The sequence below is a fragment of the Sylvia atricapilla genome, chromosome 8 (genome assembly GCF_009819655.1).
Source record: "Sylvia atricapilla isolate bSylAtr1 chromosome 8, bSylAtr1.pri, whole genome shotgun sequence".
Lineage (NCBI taxonomy): Eukaryota > Metazoa > Chordata > Aves > Passeriformes > Sylviidae > Sylvia > Sylvia atricapilla.
The window spans coordinates 2,860,670-2,876,450 of NC_089147.1; the positions used below are offsets into that span (position 1 = coordinate 2,860,670).

The 15,781-nt window shown below is 45.0% G+C and overlaps 1 protein-coding gene and 1 long non-coding RNA gene across 2 annotated transcripts in view; both read left to right on the plus strand.

Annotated features, from left to right (window-relative positions):
• LOC136363954 (uncharacterized) overlaps nucleotides 1–15,781 on the plus strand; it is a 465,017-nt gene that overhangs the window by 411,579 nt on the left and 37,657 nt on the right. The gene's annotated exons all lie outside the window — the stretch shown is intronic.
• The window catches only part of C8H10orf90 (chromosome 8 C10orf90 homolog), a 30,818-nt gene continuing 16,146 nt past the window's right edge, over nucleotides 1,110–15,781 (plus strand). The window contains exons 1-3 of the mRNA XM_066324420.1: nucleotides 1,110–1,232; nucleotides 2,516–2,524; nucleotides 3,567–4,602. Of these exons, the coding sequence (XP_066180517.1) occupies nucleotides 1,110–1,232; nucleotides 2,516–2,524; nucleotides 3,567–4,602 (1,168 nt within the window). The remainder of the gene's footprint in view (nucleotides 1,233–2,515; nucleotides 2,525–3,566; nucleotides 4,603–15,781) is intronic.

Below are 15,781 nucleotides of genomic sequence, written 5' to 3' on the forward strand. Positions count from 1 at the left end.
AGCAGCACAGGAGGATTTTGTGCTTTGATCCTGTCCTCCTCACCGCGCACCACAACAAAAACAAACCTCTTCCTTCATGCCAGCTGTGGGTGTACATGGTGGCATTGGCATCTTGGAGTTGTGCTAGAGAAGCCTTAAAGTATATTTTAGTGTACTTTATTAAAACAAAATCTCATCAAACACCCTCTAAATGTTGTGGTGGGACTAAAGATTTCTTGAGGGATAGATCTGATATCTTACCCCTCCTCCCCTTTGCCCAAGGAGATGAATTCTGTTGTGGTGGGCATGGTTTAATAAACAGTTCCCAAAGTGGAGCTGATTTATATTCCTTTGTTAATACAATGTAACACATAAACTGAAATTCCGCTTAGCAAAAAAAAAAAAAAATTTTTTTTCTCCTGTGGCAGCCTGCCTGGGTGGAAGAAAAATAATACAAAAGGTCTTACCAGTGATGTGACATGTTGCTGTAAAACAACAGCCAGGAACGTCAAGAGATTTCAGTCCAAGTGGAGAATTTCTGAAAATTAATTTTGGATGCTTAATACAAACTAGAAAGTAACGTAATTTCTGGCAAAGCAGTTGACAGCAGACGTAATGCATCAGTGCAGTGGCCCAGACTGTGTTAAATGGAAATTAGCTCCATGTAAAAAAGCTGCAGGGAGAGAAGAGAGCTGGCAGAAAACAACCCGTGACACAAGCAGAGGTTGAGGTGCTGGTGGATCAGTTATCACCGAACCGGGAATGTCGTGATGCTATAGGATTTGTGGATGTGGTTTGGGGACCACTGCAGCTCTCCAAACGTGCAGGTGACTCAGAGCCAGTGAACTCCAGCTCGTTGCTGGGCTGTCTGCAGAGAGCACAGGAGGGGTGTCTAGTGAAATCCACATTTCCTGGCCTCCCCAGTCCCTCCATGGTCACCCCCGAAGCCATGGAAATCAAAAGCAGACATAATGAAGCTTTGGATCAGTGTGGGACTGTCCAAATCCTTGCAATAGGATCCCAGGAAACAGATCCCAAGCAACCAGATCATTTCCAGGACTCTTTCCCTCCTGCTGCACTCCATTTAAAAGCACAATTTCAAACTCATCTCCTCCAGAACACTGACAGTAATGTTCTTTTCTCTGTGTTTTCCCTCAGGGGTGACACAAAAGCGCTGGGGCCCTGATGGTCAGAGGACATGCACAGGGCTCCAGCAGCAGAGTGGTGTGCGGGGAAAATCCAGCCCTACCAAGGTAAAATAAATACATTCTGTTTGGGGAGCCGTCAGCAGAATGCAGGAGGGTTTAAAAAACAATCACTGATTGCTGAGCAGAATGTTTGGACTCGGTTTTGTTTAGCCGAGCTTAGCTTAGGCAGCAGAAAAGCCAAATAAAATGATGGCTAAGTGTTGTGATTCTGTGTGTGTCCTCTCGGCGAGGGGGAAAAAATCACATGTTATGTGGAGGAAAAGAAGTTGCAAAAAAACCCCTCACGAGGCTAAATCAAGCAATATCCCAAATATCAGTGCACTCTGCCTGATATGTCCTCAGGATAAAGCCTGAGGTTTTCAGCTCACCACAATTACTTTGTGTATGTGGGGATTTTTTTCCACGAGAGGCAGTGAAGCTTGAAAGCTCCCAACGAGCACAGGATCAGCTGGGCAACCCTTTAAAGGTCCATTTCTTTGCTAAAGATTGGGAGGAGGAAATCATATATTTTCAACAGGAAAAAAAAAAAAAAAAGAACAGTAAATTATTTAAAACATTGCTGCCTGAGTTTGTAGCTAGTCAGGAGCGTTTCTGACATGCCTCTGGACTCTTGCAGGATGTCTCCATCTGTGCAGCCCTCAACAAAAGAAATAAATGTCAAATTAACTACTGGAGCGTGAGAGATGCATCCAAAATAACGTCTCTCAAGGAACATTCTTCTTTGGTGCCCAGTAGAAATCTGGGGGAAGTTGAGAGTTTTGGAAGGCATGCAAAGGCCTTAAACCTGTAGGTAGAAGTAAATGAAGTGAAGAAAATATGAGGCAAATGTTGTTACAAACCATGAAAGAAGCAGACGAGGGAGAAAACGCTCTCCCCCTGAGGCTGTGAAATTATTGAATTGTCCAAACCACAGGCAGCTGGTTTAAAGAGTTGATAAAATTTATCTGGCATTTCACCTCGTTAATAAACTCTTGATCTACCTCTGCCTATTTGGGTTCCCAAGAGGCCCCTTCCCAAGAGATAAAAAAGGAACTGCTTCTGGTGATGTTCTCCTGCACGGAGGAGGAACACAGGGGTGGTTTCACAGGAGCTCAGCATCATGGAATGGTTTGAGTTGGAAGGGTCCCTAAAGATCCTCTCCCCACGGGTGTCAGTGCAGTGTCACCCAAGCCCAGAGAAGGGTGACCATGGCACCAGGGAGGTCACCCTCACTGTCCTCCTGCAGGGAGAACATTTTTGTGTTTTGTGAGGCCCCTGTCGAGTCCTGGCACTGATTATCAGTTGATAGGGACACTCAGCTAGGACTGGAGTGAATTCCCAACAAGCAGGAGTCGATGGCGCCTAAATACACAATGGGCTTTCTTTAGGAAACTAACCCTCATATTCTGTGTTGTGTTTGGTTTTTTGGTTTTTTTTTTTTTTTTTTTTTTTTTTTTTTTTTTTTTTTTTTTTTCTATTAGGATCAAGAGATCTGGGAGCACAGGGCAGGAGCAATCTAATCAGCCAATTTACAGCAGCAATGAGATTAGGCCAGATGCTTTATTGCGTGGGACTTATGTGTCCAGTGGGGTAGATAATAATAGCAGGAGGCTTTAAACTCAGGTTTACTCTTTCTCAGAGAGCTGGAACATAAAAGCACCTCCTTTATCACCTGGAGGGAAGAAAGGTGTGGTCTATCAAGATGGATGTTTCCTGTCATGGATGGAAAAATTAATCTGGGCCGCTGTCAGTCTCTGGGCCACTGTCAATCAATCTTGTACATAATGTGTTTGTACATCACTGGCAGGTGTCACCAAGGAATCATAAGAAAGAGGGAATTAATTAATTAAAATGGTGCCCAGAGCCTTTGTAACTATCACTTTTTGGGGAGTTTTTCATGCCTTTAACTGGGGAGGTTGTAAAGCTGTCGTGCCCGTGGTGCCCACATGTCCTCTGCTGCACGTGATGTCGCAGGCCAGTGATCCATAATATATTTAAATACATTTTAAATGCCAGCAGATCATCATGAAAAAGGAATTTATAGTCTGAAACTGGCAACTGTCTTTGCCATGTCCATTTCTAAACACTCACCAATCCCATCCATGGTGATGGGTTAAATACTCAGAATAATGCTATGGAATCCAGGTTTAAAATTTTAATATTTTTTCCTTCACCAGAGTGATAAAGTTTCCATTGAAGCCTCCCAGACAACTCAGAGCTGATTTCAAGAGCGTGCATTTTTAAATGACAAAAAAAGTTATTACGAATAGAAAGTTAACGAGAGATTTTGAACAAAAACTGTCTGCTGTGATAGATGGTGGATGAGTTGCACACCGGATAATGGAGTATGGTGATAACCGGGAATCTTTTCATTTGCAGGAACCTTCAAACCTTTTGCAGCCTTCCCAAAACACGGCATCGATTTCCCCAGGAATCATTGCACAGGTTGATGAGGATAAACCCAGAGGAAACCAGCCCTCTGTGCCCATGCAGGCCCTGATCCCCCACACGAAGCCAGCCTTGCCTCACCACGGCCCAGCCGTCGTCAGCAGAACGTTTTTGGTGCTTCCCAGCCGAGTAGAGATACAGGCATCCTTAGGAGACACCATGTCACCATCGGACTCTCCCAGTGCAAACCAGCGTCCAAGCCGGCAGAGAGGCTTTGCCTCCATCACTGTCACAGCCAGGCGTGTCCCTGTGGGCTCTGGAGACCTGGCTGGTGGCCCTGGGGCTGGCCAGGAGCTCAGCACAGTGTCCTCCACATCTGGCAAAGTCCCTGCTGTCCTCAAGCGCTGGCCTCCTCCAGCCCAGGCAAACCAACCCCCTTCAAAGGTTTCCAAGCCTTGCTCAAAATTAGGTGAAGAGCCCCCAAAGCAGCTTTTTGACCCTGGAATCAAGGGGGATGGTCTTCAGAGCAGCGGTGGGAGGGAGAAAATGCCACCCTCCTTCATCTCCCGTGTCCAGCTGCAGGTGTCCCAGCCGTGTCCCAACACCATCTATTATTTAGACAAGTCTCTCAATGTGTGCATTGACCAACCTCGAGCGAAATGCCAAAAAATGTACAGATCCACGTTGTCCTTGAGCCTGAAGTGCAGTTTGTCCGGATTAACAGCAGATGGAGTAGATGGCATAGCTAATGGAGAGCCCATGGAGGACAGAGCTCCAAGGAGGCTCCCAGGAGCCAAGGGAGCTCCGCTCAGAGCACACCTGAGCGCAGACTTCACAGCAAATAAAGTCATTAAGGAGGAAAAGGCAAAGGAAGGACATTCGGGTAGTGAATACCCTTTCCAAAGCGTCTTTGCCTCAGGGCTTCCAGCATTTGTGGATATTCCCAGAGGACCTCACCAGGCAGCAGCAGCAAAGGAAGAGGATGAGCAGCCTGGCAGCCACCACGCTGTGTTTTCCCTCCAAATTCCTAATTCAAGCAATGAGGCAGGTAAGTCGTTTCCAGAAACCTCAGGCTGGTGGAGCAGAGGTTCGGGCTGGAGCAGCCCCACCGCAGTGATTCTGTGAGAGCAGATAACAGCAATCCTCGCATTCTTCTGCAGAGGCTCAGGGAGTTAGAGCACAGCTCAGAGGTTTCCAGCTCCAGCACTGCCATGAATATTTGCCATGCTAGTGATGCCTGCTGCTCATCAGCTGAGAGAGAAAAATCCCCTTGTGTTTTCTGCATTAAACCTCTTTTTTTTCTTTTTTTTTTTTTTTTAAACAATTTATAAAGCATTTTTTATTATTTTCCCAGCAACATGCAATTGCTTATCCCCTGAAAATAATTAGGTTTATCTTTGAATAAGATATCTCTGAATTTCAAGGTGTGAAATTAAGAAGGAGATGACTGCACTGAGCTTGGTTTTGTGCTCCTTGCAATTAAAAATGATCTTGTTTTCAGCTTTTATTTAGAAGGCTGCAGTAATAAGCCCAGGCTTTTATACCTAATGGAACCAGGTAAAAGGTTTGCAAATCATGAACACATTTGTTTCCAAGCGTTTCACAGACATAAGCTGCTCTTTGCAGCATTGCTCCTGAGGGAGGGAGAGGAGCCCTGGGGATTGCTTCTGCCCAGAGTGGTGCAGCTCCTGCTGCACTGGGATTTTCCAGCACACTTGGATAACCACAGCTGAGATTATTGCCTTGCCAGGAAGGGAAAGTGGATGGGAAGATTGTCAATGAGCAGAGTCTGTCTTTTTACCAAAAGCACAAAGACTAAACTCACCCCCTCGGTATCCCGCAGCCTTGGGCCACATTTAATTGCAATTATCCTCTTCTTGGATGGCCTTTTGGATCTTAGGGTCAGTGCATGAGCACGAGCCACTTCCTAAGGCTCCTTTGTGCCTCATCCTCCCAGTGTGCCAGTGGCAGGAAACAGAGAGATGAGAAACCTCACACTGCCTCGAGGGCAAGGTGCAAACCCCTTGGGCTCTCTGCTGCTCTCCCTTTTCCACGCCTGAAATCAATGGGATTGCTGCAGCAGGGGCAGAGCCTGAGATAAAACACTCCTCTGTTTTCCTAAGCATAATCCAGGCTGTGTGGTGTTGGAGGGGAGAAAACACAGTGAGGAGCAGGGGAGGGAAGATACCGACCAGTGCTATGGGGTTTGGGATAGAAACACAAAGGGATGGCACCAGCACATGAAACATTTCATTGCGTACATCCTAATTCAAAATATCTGGGAATATCACTCCATGGGGAGTGTTATGTATTCAAGGTTTTGTTCAACGCCATCGATGGTTTCTCTGTGATAAACCAGATTTAAAACTGAGCCTTCCCTGGGCTTAGTGATGCCACGGTAGCATGGAAGAACCACTTTTACTAGAAATAATTAGAAAGTGAATTGGGAGGCTCCTGGTGGTTCCATAGCTTTACTGAAAGGAGGAACTCGCTGAAGTAAGGAGCTGAGAAATACTGGCTTGTGATAAAGGACTTCCACCATTTGTGTACACAAGACTATAGGTGTAAATAAACATGGGAAGTGTTATCTTTTTAACTGCTTCCACCTTTTGTGTGGGCCATAATGTAGAATGTAAAGACATACATTTCTCTTGCTGAGACCCTTTGTACTGTGTGAGGAGGTGTTTATCAGCTTACTACAACTTTCCTGTGTGAAATTTGTATAAACAACCAGAATTGTGCTCCAAAGCAACAGCCTTCCTCAGCAGGATCACCCAAGTAATGAGCACAGCCATCAACCATTAAATGGGACAAATCAGGAGAAACCTGGTAAAATGCATGGGGCGTCCACACTGGTCCTTAAAATGAGAGGGAATGGTGTGATTTTAACCTGGGAGAAATGAAAAAATGAGAGGGAATGGTGTGATTTTAACCTGGGAGAAATGAAAAACTGAGTCCTTTTTATTTCTGGAATGGGTGAAGCGAGGAGGAGAAGTATTGGTATGAGATTATCAATCACGGGAGTCATTGATGTTTGAAAAGGCCTTTAAGATCATCCAGCCAAACCAGTCCCCAGCACTGCCAAGGCCACCTCTGATCCGTGTCCCCAGGTGCCACATCCAAAGGGCTTTTAAATCCCTCTAGGACTGGACAGCCCTTTTGGGGAAGAACTTTTACCCCGTTCTAGATTCCCAGTATTTTGGATATTTTTTTCTCTGCTGTTTACTAATCCAAACCCATGCCCATTAAGCTTTTGCTCTGCTCCCTGTTTGTGCCATGAAATGTTTGTTAAATGAAGTGCTTAAAAAGAAGGGAGAACCAGCATAGAAGGGACAGTGAACAAGTTTTGCCACAGTGCTCGTGCTTTAACACAGTTATCTTATGGATGAGGTAACTGCAGAGAGCACTTTGTCCATTACATTTCTGATGACCCAGAAAGTTGGAGTTTATATTGGTTTGCAGCTGTAGGCAAAAGCTTCCTGCCAGCAGAAATACAAGTGGTAATAACATCACTATGCTGAAAAAAAAAAAAAAAAAGAAAAGAAAAATTACTTTCAAGGCTACACTTCTCTGTATGAAATCTGTAAATGCAGTTTCCAGGATGTATAGGTTGCTTTATTAGGATCTGAGTTGGAATGAACACACAAATACTTCTCTGCTTTACAGGTGCTGGGTTTGCTGTTTCCTACAGGCCCACTTGAGTCATGGCCTCTTTGGAGTGTCTTTTTCCTAATCTTTTGTGTGACTTCACTGCAGTAATTATGACTCTACTTACTGTAATACTCATCTTATTTCATGTCCAAATCCAACTTTTTGAGACTTGGCTTTACCTGGACCTGGATAACCTAATCTAAGGCGCTTTCAGCAGGAGGCTGGGGCCAGGTAATCTCCAGAGTTATAGATTTCCACCACGTGCCACATATGAAAAGGATGCTTTAGGATTATTAATGAAATGTAAATCTTGAGCTCTGCTCGTGGATGGGAATTAACTTGGAAATCCAAATCTCTGGGACTCACAGTTCAAAGCCGTGGTTCATGCTGGAGCATCCCAAGGATGGAATATGATATTTCCCCACTGTGGACTGTATCTTCTATTGGCTCCACTGCTTTGGGCCCTCTCCTTCCATTATCTGGCAAGGAACTGGGTTGTAAGTGCTGGAAAATCCATGTTATAGATGAAGTCAGACTTGAGCCGTGGGAGGACAGAGCCGTAGGACAGAATTGTGTTTATTTTTAGTGAGTGGCCAACATTTCCATCCCTTGGGCAGCTGCAGGAAGGTGTGAAGGGTCCCACTGGGAGCCACCCACCTCAGAGATGTGGCCAAGGGCCAGCCCAGGCCGGGCTCCACGAGGTCCCTGTCAGGGGTGATGGATGTGCATCACCCTGCCTTTGGTCACGGCTTTTAACAAGCTGTCAGAACTCGCTAAGGCTGCTTTTCAGGCAATGCTGCAATTTCCTTTCCTGTCCGCAGCTGATGCCTCATAAATACAAGGTAAGTTAGAAATGAAAAGATTAGTCTTGTTTCTGCTGAAGACAGGAACATTTTTAATCTTAATTTCTCACCTACCTTTCACTGAGGAATATATTCCCCATGAATATCTAGTTCTCCATCCATCTTTCATTATCTGTTACCAACCGGGCTCTAGGCTGAAGTCTTAGAAAGGAGAAAAAGAAGAAAATGGGACAATTTTAAGTTCTTTTTGACCTCTTGATTAAACAATATCATCACTTTTCCAGGGAAGATTATAAATGCCAACATCTAAATTTATCCTTTTGAGCTTAGATAACAGTAAACTTCTTCAAGCCTGGGCGCCTTCACCCATCTCAGCTGTTTTCTAAACCAAAATATTTCCTGCTCACCTCCACACTTCTGTTCGTGTTTTGTTGTCATACCCAAAACTGACGTGGAGAGATACTGAGGAATAACAACTGAGGTGGAGAGTGAATCCAGTCTGGATGGTGGGTGGATCCCAGCGCCCTGAGCTGAGGCGCAGATGTGCAATGAGGGTGGGGGGAGAGGACAAAGGGGAAAATGATGACTCACATTCCCCTGTAAACCACCCAAAATTTGGGACATCAGGGTTATGAGATAATCCTCAGCCACAGTGTGGCCACAGGACCAGGGCAGTGACCATCCCTGTGCTGGCACTGCCGAGGGACCTCAGATCCTGGGGTCAGTCCTGGACAAGGGGGACACTGAGGGGCTGGAGCGTGTCCAGGGAGAGGAATGGAGCTGGGAAGGGGCTGGAGAATTCCTGATGGAGCTGGGAAGGGGCTGAGCCTGGAGCAAAGGAGCTCAGGGGGGACCTGGTGGCTCTGCACAAGTCCCTGCCAGGAGGGGACAGGTCGGGCTGTGCTCCCAGGGCACAGGGACAGGAGGAGAGGGAACGGCCTCAGGCTGGGCCAGGGCAGCCTCAGGGTGGATATTTGGGGAATTCCTTCATGGAAAGGTTTGTCCTTGCCCAGAGCAGTGCTGGAGTCCCATCCCTGGAGGGATTCACAATCCATGTGTGTGACACTTGGGGACATGGGTCAGTGGTGGCCTTGGCAGAGCTGGAAGAATGGCTGGACCCGAGGAACATGAAGGAGTTTTCCAGCCTGAAGATTCCAGAGTTTGTGCTGCAGTCAGCAGTGGGAGGTGGGTGACACACAGTGTGGTGCTGTGAGGAACAGCAGTGCCTGACCCCGGGAGCTGTCCTGGCCCAGGGGTGTTCAGGGGAACACTCCCAACGTTCCTTTCTCAGAATCCAGGGATAAAGTGCTTGGCAGGGGAAGGACACAGTCACAGCAGCAAACAAGACACATCAGAGAATTGGTAATGTAGCTGCTTGTACACGTGGCAGGTGACTTGAAAGCGTAATTTGCTTAATTAAAACAAGCCAAGGCAGCGAGTGGGGAAAACTGAAACTGAGATGGGATCAGGGCTTTGATTGTTGTGTGGCCCCAGATGATTACAGACTTCTGTTTCCTTCTTGAAATTATTTATTAACAAGTGCTGAAGTCAGCAGCACGTTTTTAAGGGGTAAATATCTAGACTTTAATTTTTTTCAAGATCTATTTTAATTTTTTGATGCATATATGTATATTCCTACTCATATTGGAGTAAAATCAGAGCAGCTGGTGCTGTGGGACTTTGATAAGCTGCTACCAGCAAAGAAAAAAATATATTTTTGATTTGAATTCCCAGTGAAGACCTCCAGGTATTTGAGACATTCATGTATCAAGAAAATCTTGTGGGTCACCTTTAAGCTGATGTATCAGCCTGGTAATCGGAATGGGCTAACTAGGAAATCTGAAGGCTATAAATAATGTTTACTTTCATTAATTCAAAAGAATTTGAAATGCTGTGATGAAGGAATGTGGCCTATCTGGTGTTCTCACCTCATCTTCTGTTTATGGCAAAGTCACCACGCAATAAGCCAGAGCACAATATTTGTATGCATGTAAAAATAAATATAGATACAAATATATATATATATATATATATGTCTACATGAACAAGATCTAATTAGAGGAAAGCAGTTCCTGACAATATGGAATTTATTGTATAGAAACTTGAGCAGCTCCAGCTGATGCTAATTAACCCTCCACCCTGCAAATGTGTGCAGCAGAACTGGTGGTGAAGACAGGAGAAATATGAAATATGGCACAGGAGATTTGACTTTAGCTTGCACCTGCTAAGCACAAGGAGCCAAATCTTCAGCTGAAGTCAACCAACTGAAATCTCTGCCTGCAGAGGAGTGACACTGATTTACACCAGCCAGGAATCTGGCTGGGGACATTACTGACTTGGCATTATGGACACAGCAGCTGGTGCTGACTTGTTAAGAACAAAGGACCACATGCCAAAAAGCCCATTAAAAGGAGTTCCTTTGATGTTTCACTTCATCTGGGATAAATTTAAAATGGAGGAGGCTGTCAATTTTCCTTAGTCTAGACATTCTGTGTCATTGGGTCTGTGTTACACTGAGGTGTGACCTTCACGTGCTGCATCCCCAGAAAAGGAGGATTCAATCATTTCAGGCGTTGAAAACTCGAGTGAGGAACTGACAATCCTGTTGGAGGTGACTCTGGAAGATGCTGCCAGCCTTTGAGACAGACCTTAACCTGTGTGATGGGCCAGAGCAGTCACCTTTCTTTATCTTGGAGCTTTTCAATTCGTTTATTGAAGGAAGGGGATGCCTGTTCTTTTCTGAAGGGCCCTTTTGCATTTTTTGGAGCACCAGCTCCTCAGCTTTGCTCTCTGTCTCAAAGGCCTGCTGCCTTCCCCATCATCTGGTGGGACAAAGGGTGTGGGAGAAGGAAGGGATCAGCAGGAGGGCTATTCTTTGATATCCCACTCCTTTAAACTATTTATTAATTAAACCAGAAGACAGATGTGGTGACCTTCTGTCCTGCCATATGGAGGCAAGGCAACCCCTGGAGACTGCGGGCAATGCTGTCAGCAGGGGAGAAGGGTGACACTCAGGGCTCTGTGGGCCAAAGCTGGTTTTCAGTGACAACGCTGTGATGTCACAGTGACCCTGGCTGAGGCCATCCTCCCGTGGAACCAATTGCTCTTCATCAGTTTCTCTGCGGTTTAAGGCAAAGAGCAGCCAGAGGTAGTTGGATTTTCTTGGGGTTTGTTTGCTTCTTTGGGGTTCTCTTGTGGATGTTGTTGTTTGGTTTTGTGTGTTTAAGGGCATGATCATAAAATAATCTGACTGGAGTTGGAGTTTCCTGCAGGAAATGTCTTTTGAGGATTAAAGGCCCAATTTTCTGTTATGGGACATAGCAATGAAGGTATTGAGTAGAAAGGCCACTTTTTCTCTAGGAGACAGAAGGATGTCTGCCCTGTTAATGATGATACAGAACACACTTTTATGAGTGACACCTTTAAATTAGATTTTCCCAAAGATGTTGTCTGAAGATCCAAGTTAAAGCTCAGCATATGAAAACTGAGGGTTTGAGTCTTCCACTCTTTTCCATTTTGGATTCCGCGATCTAATGGTCTTTCCCAACCTCCACCATTCTATGATTCTGTGATTCTGTGACATTTCTATCTCGAGCTGTCAGAATTGGTAAGAATGTGAGACAATCTGAAGTGAAAGACTGGAGGGTACAAGTCACTCGTTAGCACTCTGGGCAAGCAGCAGCGCCTGGAATACCAGAATCATTAAAATAATGATTAAAGGAGATGGGCCCTGTGGATTCAGCGACTGCATTATGCCACTGGAGTAAAGAGCCTCATTTTCCCCTAATTCACACTTGGTTTAAACTAGGAACGACTCTTGTGCAGTCTGTGAAATGAATACTTGGCTCAGCCTGGCTTCGGTAAATTATCAGAAAGAGCTGAACTAGGTGCCTCGGACATGATGAGAATTCCAAGTGGCCCTGTGCCTTTTTTACCCTGCAAATCACCATTTAAATGTTCTGAATCATCCTGAACTTTATTTTTTTTTTCAAGTCATGCTGCATCAGATTATTCCTTGAGTCACTACAATAGCATCTGATAGCTTCTAGCATGACATCCTGGAAATGCAAACGTGGATTTCTACCTAGGAGGTTTTGGGGTCCGTGGCTGTCACAGGGAATGTCTCGAAAGAACAGCAGCAAATATTCTTTCCTTTTATCCTCTCCAAGCTCATAGAAAGGAAAAGGGGAAAATGTTACTAAAATATACAAACGGTGTAGTTGAGCAGCTGGGTACTGGGAGCTCAGTGCTGTGAGCAGACACCTCAAATCGTCTGGGTGGGTTATTAACTGCCCACTGAAATATTCTGCTGCAATTATACCCTCTGGTCATTCTGAGTGCAAGGTGATGTCCTGCAGGTGCCAGGCAGGAATGTTTCCTTCTCACAGCATCACAGGATCATTAAGATTGGAAAAAGTCCTCCTGGATGACCAAGTCCAACACCACCATGTCAACTAAACCCTACCACCAAGTGCCACTTCTGCTACTTTTTGGAACACTTCCAGGGATGCTGACTCCGCCTGGGAAGCTTTTCCTTAGGTTAACCACTCTGTCAGTGAAGGATTTTTTTTCCTGCTCCCAACCTCATGGAGGCTGTTAAATTGCAGGATTTTGCTGGTGCAGCCACTGCAAACCCTTCTCCCAAAGCTCTCCAGGGCAGCCAGACTGGGTGCAGTACGTGTTCCCTCTCTGGAGAGTAATTGGTGTTCCCTTGTTTAGCACCAAGGGAGAAGGTCAATTAACTACTTGTAAAATGCTTTGAGAAAATAAATTGGCCTGCAGCACGGAGAGGCTGATTATTAGGGGCTGGTGATTAGCTGGGTTTGGGATTGTTTGCTCTGAAGCCACTGCACTAATTTTGCCCAAAGCCTTCTGTAAACAAGCTGTTTCTTGACGTTAAGAAGCTTTTCTTACTTAGGACTGATTGCAGGTTTGAAGCCTACCAGCTCTTAGGTACACTTTCTGTTTTAAATGATTACAACTTTCTGCAGTCAAATATTAGCTTTTGCCAAAAGAAAGCCTTTTTCCTTTTGAGAAATGGGGCCACCGCTGTCAACATGGTTAAAAAAACCAAACCAACCCAAAAGAGGTAGCTAGGAGAAAGAGAAGCTTTTTTTGTTAGAGATAATTTTTTAATCTAGGCTCTTAGCTTGAGGTGGTGTTGATGTAGCTGAGATAATTAAGCTTTACCCCACCAGGCAGGGCTGTTTGAAGCGGCATTAATACAGGTGCAATGACACATGCTTTGGGAGGAATGGGCTGGCTCAGCCTCTCTCTCCAAGCCAGCAAAGTTACCTTGACTTCGGATCTTGACACTTCTGGGAATGGAGCTGAGGACAGGGCCCAGCCCCAGGTTTTTATCCAAAGGTGAATCAAGACCTTGTTAAACATCACATTTTTAACAGGGAGCGTGGGCAGAGCTGCATTACCAGGAATTCAGGTAGTTTCCATGGATGTTAATGCCGAGCAGCAGCTGATGCTGCCTCTTGCAAAGGAGTCATTTGAGAGGCTTCAGGAGGCAGTTTGGGACAGAAGTCTCATTGCTGGTCAGCAGGAATTTTAGTGGAAACATGTGAATTTCGTGGCACCCCTGGCTGACTGCAGCTCACTGACTGATTACGAGTGATGCCTTTTCCTCAGCAGCGATCTGAAAAATAAATCCCCCGTCCTGTCTTGCATCCCTTGACAAACCCTGGCATAACTAATAACGCTGTCATGGCTCTCAGTGTTTCCATTTCTCTGGGTTACCAGGCTGTTGAGATGATGTGCTCTGTTTGCTCATATCTAAGATTGCGTGGCTTAGCCGTGCCAACCCTTGATTCATGACAAGGGCTGAGCCATCAGTCTTTGTCAGGCAGAGGCTGGAGCCTTCCTTGGCATTATGGATGGCTGCTTGAGGCATGTGTGGGTCTCTCCACAACTGGGTCTAAACCTTGAAGGAGGCAGAAGTTTCTCACGTTTAAGGAATGTTAATTCCTGCCCCTCTCTGCTTGGGGTGTTGGCAGCATCAGCTCCCAGCACGGAGGTCCGGGAGAGCTCAGCAGCTCAGGATGTGGGGCTTTTATTAAATTAAAACAAACCCTCCAGCAGGTGGTCTGCAATGTAAAGCTACCTCCAGTGCTGATGTCTGATCTCATTAGGGACACACAGGGAATCAGCTCAGAGTGTCCCTTCCCCAGCCACCTCTCGGGCTGACTTGGGGAGCATTTGCAGCCCTGCCTCTGCTAAGATGAACTTTGGCCAGTTTCAAAGAAGCACTTTGTCACAAATCATCAAAAATCCGCACTGGAACACTGGAGAGAGTGTTGTATGCAAGGATGAAAAGCTGAATTATCCCGCTGTAAAGTGAAATGGGGGAAAAACGAAGCAGTGACAATGGAACAGGGGATGTTTGCCTGGATTGTGTGTGTCTCAAGGAAAGGCAAGTTTAACCTGCTGTAATGCAGGGTCACTTCCCGTTAGCAAAACCCCCTGAAGGGAAAGAGGGGGAAATGTAAAAAGATACTTTACAGTAAAACAATATACTTATTTTACTCCAAGATCAAGGATTCTTTTTTCTTTTTCTCTCTCTCTCTCTTTTTTTTTTTTTTTTTTTTTTTTTTTTTTCTTTTTTTTTTTTTTAAGGAGCTTTTGAAAACCTACCCTTAGTTTTACGGACTATTTTTAACTCCTCCAACATCGTATGGTTTTCACTAAGTGATTATCTTAAAATTGAGCTGTTGTCATCTTTCTTGCACAGGGCAAAAATGACCCTTCTCCAGATGTAATTATGATTTTGTTCCTTAAATTTGCTTCTATAAGCAGCTGGACTTCTACCACTACAATCTACACTGGCTGAATTTTATTAATGGAGTCATTCTGCTTTCTGTTTCTTTGAGTTTTGCTCTCCCATATCTCCCAAAGCATTACACTTGCATGTCTTTGTTCATTAGTTTTAAAGCCTTTCCTCAGCTGGGATAATAGAAAAAACATCTATTTCTGGTCATCCAGTTGCAATTCTGGCTATTCTCAGTGGGGCATATATATTTCAAGTCGGGTTGGTGGAGGGATTTAGATATACAATTCCAGATAGTCTTAATGAGAATAACAGTCCTAATTCCCCACGCAGAATATTAAAAACGGGCCCAGGGTGTACAGAATGAAAGGCTGTGATCTTACCTTTAAGTACCTTTGCCTTGTTCTTGGGTTTTTTGGGTTTTTTTTTCTATTCCTAAATATCATTTGCATCTGTGTTCCTTAAAGTAACTGAGAGCTGCTTTGAGGATGAGGGAGTTGATTTTTAGAGCCCCTGTCTGGTTTGCTTTGCTCTGTTTTCCTGGGGATTGGCTGCACCTGGGTGCACCTTTGGAAGGGAAAGGTTAATTCCAGAGGGAGCTGGAAGAAAGAATTTAGCAAATTGACTCTGTTATTATTCTGATTGCCTTCAGTGTTAGACGAGAACAAGACGCACCGTTTTTTATTGCCTTAATTAACTACCACCAAAAGAAATCCCCACCATACTGTGAATCTAATAAGGATTAAGATTTAGTTGGAATATTAGAACCAGATCCACAAGGAAGACACTTTTCATGCAGGAAGGGCGTGTTGACTTTATTCCTGAATTTCATCAGGAATCGCGGGGGGTTTTTAATTCTTTCTCAAGGCAACCTTTTATCATAAAACACTAAGAAGCATCTATCCCCTTTTTCTTATTTTAGGCCCCATTCTTAGTTTTGTTCACGCATTTCTTCTCCTTCTCTCCCAGTCCACACCTTCACAGGGGTCCCCCAGACG